Genomic DNA, 7,547 nt, shown 5'->3' with positions numbered 1-7,547 from the left:
CTACTAGCAAAGCCTCAAGTTATCAACTGCGCATATTGAATTAATAATGGAACTCATAGAACATAGTTATAAACTTTGTATATACATTTTGAAGAGATTCCAAATTCGAATCTCCCCGACTCGTTAAATAAAAGTAATTAAGTAAAAATGTTACGGTGTTAATTATGAACATGGCTCTAATGTGATTCTACCTTGCTGCCAAGGTTACAAAATGAAGACATATGGACCAATTATCTTTGACAAGGAGAACATTTGTTAATCATTACCTTTAGGCTTGGCATTACAGAAACGCCAAAAAGAAAAAAGGAAAATCCAGATTTTTAAGCTGACTGTGGCGTTAATCCAACTGCAAATGATTAGTAATTGAACTAATTAAATTATTAATCTACTGCATAACTTATCTACCACTTCTTCCACCCCCAACTAAAGAGAGGAAGTGGGTTCTTTGGTAGATGTTGGAAATGTGACTTTTCCATTATGCTTTACACGGCAATGCATATAACACAAAATTCAACTTTGGGTTAAAATGTTTAATTTACTATATTACCCTCAATAAATAAAATATTTTTTCTTAATATTTTTTAATTAAGGATATTTTTTGATATTTTAAGTATTTTACTATTTTCTACCTTTATATATGTTAATTATTGGTACCCTTTTCTACGCATGATTTATAAATAAATAAAAATTATTTTACATGATTCCATTCCATTGTAGATTTATAAAGGTCATCAGGCCGTATTTAAAAGAGTGCGGAGAAGGAATGGCCTGATGGCGGTAAAAAAAGCCCAAAAATTATTCTGAGATTGTTATCATCCAGGCCAATTCGGGGGCTGGATTATTTTTTAAATTTTTTATATTCAGAATTTGGTGGAGGAATTTGAATTTGATGGTGGTACATGTTGTGGGGCCCACTGCCCACTTACGAATTAGGAGACAGATTCCCTGATGAATTAGGATTGGAACCAATGTCCATCCCTGAGATACACGGATTCCCTTATGAATTAGGTTAGCTCACCCCTATGTATTGTTCCACATGCACCCTATGACAGCACAAAAGCTCTAGCATCGGCATACTAGAATTGAAAATTCAACAGTCACTCTTTTGCAAAGCTTGATTTTTCAAATATTGTTAGTCAAACAGAGAGAGAGATGAGTGAGAGACTATTTTTGGCCTATCAAAACCTGGGTGACTACCTCTCTTTAAGCAGCTGGTTCCCTTGCTTCACGCTCAAGAAACTATTACTTGGACTCAGAGAAAATTCAGATAAGAAGAGAAAGCAATACGAAAACCAAACCAGTAGTTTTGAGTACAGCAGCAGCAGCAGGTGGCAGAGAGTACACGAAGATATCATGGAGATGATTGTACAGCGCTTGAGTTTAAGGGATCGAATTCGCACAGGTCTTGCCTGCAAGTCTTGGAATTCAGTTTGTATGCGAGGACACATCCGCGGTGCTCCAGAAGCGCCCTGGTTAGTTCTTCCTCAGGATCCAAATTGCAACTACTTGTCCTTTACCAACCTTGCCGACGGCAAAGTTCACAAGTTGAAGCTGCCTAAGCCAATTCATGGAAGTCGGTTTTATGGCTCTTCAAGAGGTTGGTTAATTATGATCCAAGAAAAAAGACTGAATTCTAAAATGTTTCTGTTCAACCCGGTTTCAGGAGCCTTACGCCAACTTCCACCATTGTGGACAATTCCATCTTTCAAAAAGTTTGTAGAAACAGAATGGGTTCTGTGTGGTACCGGCTTTTTCTTTCGGCACATTGTGCTATCCACCTCAGATATTAATGATTCAGAATGTATTGTGGCAGCAATATTTGATAATTTAAAGGTGTTGGTTATGTGTAGACCTGGAGACAAAACATGGAGTGGCTTCCAGGTATTAGATGAAAATGAACATCATTACCAATTATTGTTTTCTAGTACTGGTAAGTTATACTCCTTGGCTATTAGTAATATTAAGAGTGAGCTCATCCAACCTCGCACCATAAAATTTGGAGATGTGGAAGTGGAATTGATCTTAGTCTATGATAACGAGGAGCAGAATGGAATTGACTTTGAGTATCATAATGACTACAAAATCAGTTTAAATGGGGTATACGAATCATTCTTGTTTGAATCAACCAACAGTGAAGTCTTGGTGATCCATCAAATAAGAGATGTTTTTGAAATTCGCACAAGCATGGATGATGAGGATGATGAAGAACTGGAACTGGAAGGAGGAAATCATCAAGATGATGATGAGGAAGAACACAACATGCAAGAAGAAAGTGATGACGAGCTCGAGGAGGGCAACACTGACTACAATGATCATGAATATTTCAGGACATCTGGTTTTAAAGTTTACAAGATTGATCCTGAGACTGGTGACTTTCTTAAGGAACAAAGTTTGGGGGACCAAATGTTATTTTTGAGCTCGCACGGTTCCTTCTCTCTTCGGGCGAGCGATTTCATGGAGTTAGACAGGAACAACATTTACTTTGCGACAAAAGGAATCGACTCCTTTAATGTTCACAAACAATTTACAACTCGTGAGATCGGCACCTTCTGCCTCGATAATGAAAGAGTTAAGAGATCCTTTCCAAGCGTCCAAGAATCAATGGGGTCTCGAATGAGTTGGTTTACACCATGTTTGGGATAGAGACTAGCTAGATATAACTTATAAGATTGATGAGTATCTTTGAACACCCTTGTCTCTTAGAAAATAAAACAACTTTCATTGCAACGTAAATTGTAGTCCAGTTTGTAGTCATTTTGAACCTACAAGCAAAAGTACACCAAGTTTCTCCATTAAAATTACTTAGAATCGTTTTCTTGTTGTTGTCCATTTTTTAAAGAAGAAAACTTATGTAAGCAAGACTCAGATTAAATACTGATCAGCTAATTTGAAAGATGGCATACACAATTTGGTGAAGGTTCCATAGTATTGAATAGGTATGGAAGTCCTTTGTTGGATCAAACCACAGATTGACCCTCTCTTCACGGTTGCTCAATCCATCAGCGAAAATGTTTGTTTGAAGGATATATGGTTTGCCTGCCACATTTCCAAGGAACTCGAAGTCTACTTCGTCACGGTTAGGTTGATCAGATGTCAGCTGCATTAAAATTAATTTCCAGTTGATCAAATATATGCTGTTAATTACTCAATAATAAGCAACAACAAAAAAAGCAGGATTCTAATAAATAAATTCATTATAACCGCAGTATTCTAATAAATAAATTCATATGTTTTTTTTTCCTAATGCAAAATATCATGCTCTTTACACGGCGTATAAAAACACAAAACTCCACTTTGCTTTAGTGATAACAATTGTCTTTAATTAAAGACCGAATTGTCAATATGCACATCAGTGTTGGTGAAAAATGTATAAATAACATGTTTATAGGTTTTGTTGGCGACAATGATATCAACATATTATTCAAGTATTAAAAAATAATAATAATTTCAAGTATTCAAAACGAAAATTACATAAGGAGTCGCTTGAGAGATTCTTTCTAAAACCAAGAATACTTCCAGTAGCCCACTTCCCCAAGTAAAAGGAGCAATCCTAATTATTATTTTTTCGTGTTGGTCAAGTATTCTGAAGACCAAAGGCACCTCATGCTGATGCATGGCCAAGCTGACTTCCTTCTTCTGACGACACAACCCGCCGAAGTCAACCCTCTTCATTCCCTCCGCAAAAACCTTCTCCCTGCCGAAGGGAAGCTTCGGCGGTGCCCGCAAGTCAAAGGGCGAAAGCCTTGGCTCCGCTCCCATCACATCCTGATGGGCCTCCTCCAGAGCTCTTCTCTTCCCCATCAAGGCTTCAGAGATGAGCCCATCATCATCATCTCGGGGGCGCTTCCCAGTAGCCTGCCTGCCGCCCTCTTTCTCACCCCTTTTTGGGCGCGATCCCATCTCCTTTTTCTCCTTCAGCCGCCTCTGCTTCCCGGCTTTGTTAATAGTCACGACCACCTTCGTCGCTCCTTTTATCACCCCTGCCATTGCACATCAAAAAGCAGAGTTAGTCACAATCACACAACAAAACAAAGGAAGCTGAAGCAAAACAAAAGATATCTCAAACACTTACTCCCTTGCAAGAGTCCAGACTCAAGCAGATTCTTCTGTGTGACTAGGTTTTGATACTCCCGATCGGTCTCCAATAGCAGCAATCTCACCTTCTCAACTTCGTTCTCCTTCTCCTTTGAAATGGGCCCCCACTTCACCGAACCTGCAACACAAAATATATATTTTTACTCAAATCTTCGTACCTGGGTCAGCAAAAACAAACAAGGAAACAAGAACGCTAGCAGTTAAAAACAACAAAACAACAATCAGTCTTGAAGGTTGAGACTAGGGACCTATAGACTGGAAATGGCTAGGAACGTGTTTTGCAACGGTCTTCCCGAACGAACACTCCCAGTCACCATAGGCCAGACACCACATATTCCTCCAAGATTTCTAAGAAAAAGGCAAATGGCTAATGAAGTAACCCCTATCTTTCGCCTTTCGGCAATTAGCTTGCACCCAACCAAAATTTCCCTGCTGCCTAGACACTGAATACAAATACATGAACCGCTCAAACGTTGGCTCCCCCAATCCCGCCAACCACCAAGCAATATATACCCCAAGAAGTAAAATCCAAAAATTGGGATTGTACTGCCTCGGTGTTTACCCCATCTTAGCCAACATCTCTGTACCCACGGATGAAAAGGTAATCTCAGGCCATGCTTATACATATCCGTAAAAATGAGCACACATCCTTCTGGATGATATTTCACCACATCCGTTGCAATCGGTAGCCTCAACCCCACCCAAGGTGGAACACTACACTCAGACCGAAGCTCCGCCAGCTTTTCTTCTGTTAGTGTATTCTTCCTCGGCAACGGGACACAACCCGTACTTCCAACCCCTCTGACACAGAAGCCACGGCTACCTCCATAGACCCTGATGGCCCAGCCTGATTGCTCGAGCCCAAATCTGGTGTATGAGGCAAAGCCAAAACCCGATCAACCATAGCCTCTAGTACACTATAATGCCTCTGCATCTCCCTATACTCAGCCTCCCGAGAATCCACTGATGGCTCCCCCCTCACAATCGCACACTACCATCCTACTTTCTATCACACCTTCTACCACATGCTCTGAATGGGAACTCTCACCTTCATAACACACATACAGGCTCGGCTCATCACTTTCGGTATCTTCCCCACCAGAGGCAGGAGGGTCATGACTTTCTCTACCAGAACTTTCAGACATCTACAATATGCAAAAACAAGAAAAAGGAACTAATGCACATGCAAGAAGGATCGAAACACAAAAACACAAAAAGGATGGCACACCTACATGCTCTTTGCTCTACAAATGACATTCAACAAGTTCATAGCAAAAAGGACATTTCAATTTGAGGATTCAAGGGAAATGAGATCTAACCCGCGGAAAGATCGCCAAAAATCACTCTGACCACTGCACCACCACCAAGTCAATCACCAGAAATCTCCTTTTCTCCTCCTCACTTTTCCCAAAATTTTTCTCAAGTCTCAATTGTGATGCCTTCTTCATCCCAAGCTTCTATTTATAAAGCCTCAAGGGTACCAACGCCTCGGTTCACGAAAACCCTAGCACCGTTTCACCTTCCCTCCCAAAATTCATATACCTACACCACAGTTTGAAATTCAAAATTCAAATCCCAAAAAAAAAAAGGGAGAAGGGGGGGGGGGGGGGGGGGATTTGAAAAGGCCTTACCGAACGGCAAGGCCCATGCATAAGGTAAGGAAGGCTTACAAGGATACTCAACGAAACATTTGCTGAAGCCTGATCTTGCACCAAACCAATCATCCATTATATTCAAGAGGCCTTATTCTCAACAGTTCTAGCCCCCTCCTTCTAAAATACCAAAACACCTAAATCCAAGAGGCCCGGACAAATCCTTGCTGAAGACCTAGGAGCCTAGCTCCAATTGCTTGCCGACACTCCAAAATTTCACAAAATCACCCTTGCCGAACGGCAAGGGTCATGCTGAAGGTACAGAGATGCTCGCGCTCCCCCTTGCTAAAAGTAAGAGGTATTTCGCAACTTTCCTCCTTCGAAACCAAACCTTACCGAAGCCGTGACGGGGACGTGCTAAAGCCACAAATGCGCTGAACGGCAAAAGTATTGATGAACTAAGGGCGTGCATGTTGCTTCGATTCAGCTGCACCAAAATGGATTCAGCTGCATCCTCAACTTGTGATACTCGCAAGTGCACGAGCCGTTCGGTAGTATAGCATATGTAAATGCGAGGTCAATCCCACGAGGATTGGTGATTGAATGATCCAATTCATTTCCCCTACACAAAACAGAAATGAAAAAAAAAAAAACAAGAAAAAAAGAAATAACTCAAGCAAATAAATTCCCAAGTTCAATTAGATTAACGGATTGATTCTAGCTAAAGTATGATTAAGCCATGGTGTTTGGTCCTAACCTTGTGTTCCTAATTCCCTAATTTGATCATTTGTTGTCTAACCTAAAATTAAGCATTAGGAACCCATTAAGCATAGAAGAACAATTTAAACAACCAAGCATGTATCTAATCCCTGTTGTCGAATGTCCATACATACTCTTCCTATTCATAGTTCAATTCGAATTAAAGCATGGTGTCTACTCTTAATTCAAATCAAGATAGCTAACATGCAAGCCTAAATAGTGATCAATCATTCAAACTAGCATATTAACTTTTAAGCATAATGAATAAGAACAAAAACCATAATTGAAACTTGGAAACTAATTAAACTTGAATACTTAAGAAAGAATGTACATTACAAATAAAATGAAAGTAGAACTTGAAAACTTGAAGGAAAATTTAGTAAAATCATTTTGTTACAACAATTGACAACTTGAAAGGAAACTAAGAGAATTTGAGGGAGAGAAGGGAAGGGAGCTCTAGAGAAGTGTTTGAGAGCTCCCCCCCTTGGGGTGTGTTTTGAAGCTTGAAGGCTTCTCTATTTATAGGGCTAAGAGGGAGGAACATCATGATGAATTCCCACACCATCCTTCATCATTTTGCTGCTGCACCTCAAGCTTTCTTCACATGGGTTCAAAGGTGATCAGGCTGCCCTTCGCTGCCAACCCATGTGGTTGCCTTTTGCTTGCTGAAAAAACGATTTTTCAGAACCAGACTTGGTGTAGGAAGGCCACAGGTTTCAAAACGTATCCAATGGGGCTCAAATTTGGATATGTTATACTAGACACCCATTGGAACAACTTCTATGAAGAACATCACCTCATTCGAGCCCCATAGCATACTGATCCAAGGCCAAGAAGTTGACCTACGAAACTGGGCTGGCAAGGGCTGTAGCCAAAATTAGTTTGTCTTTAAGCTCTTCTTCCATTCACCCCAAATCAGGCCTTAACATGCATGGATTGCATCATTTCCTATCCAAAGCCATCATTGTTACCTAAATCTCAATTAACTGAAAGATAAACACAAAAAGGATTAAAAGCACAGTTTAACTCAAAAACATAACCAAATCATAAGCTAGAAGGGTACAAAATGATATACAATTATGAACCGATCAGTGCCCAAGA

The 7,547-nt window shown here is 40.2% G+C and overlaps 1 protein-coding gene across 1 annotated transcript; it reads left to right on the top strand.

The window, feature by feature from the left end:
• The first annotated feature begins 1,152 nt into the window (after positions 1-1,152).
• On the top strand, positions 1,153-2,643 carry LOC110744412 (putative F-box protein At5g66830). Its single transcript, XM_021944376.2, has one exon. It carries the CDS (start codon positions 1,153-1,155, stop codon positions 2,641-2,643), a length of 1,491 nt encoding a protein of 496 aa, XP_021800068.2.
• The last annotated feature ends 4,904 nt before the right edge of the window (positions 2,644-7,547 follow it).

Source organism: Prunus avium, chromosome 8, assembly GCF_965620075.1.
Source record: "Prunus avium chromosome 8, drPruAviu1.hap1.1, whole genome shotgun sequence".
In the NCBI taxonomy this organism is placed as follows: Eukaryota; Viridiplantae; Streptophyta; class Magnoliopsida; order Rosales; family Rosaceae; genus Prunus; species Prunus avium.
Note: the sequence above shows the minus strand (reverse complement) of the source record. Positions and strands in the feature narration are given on the sequence as shown.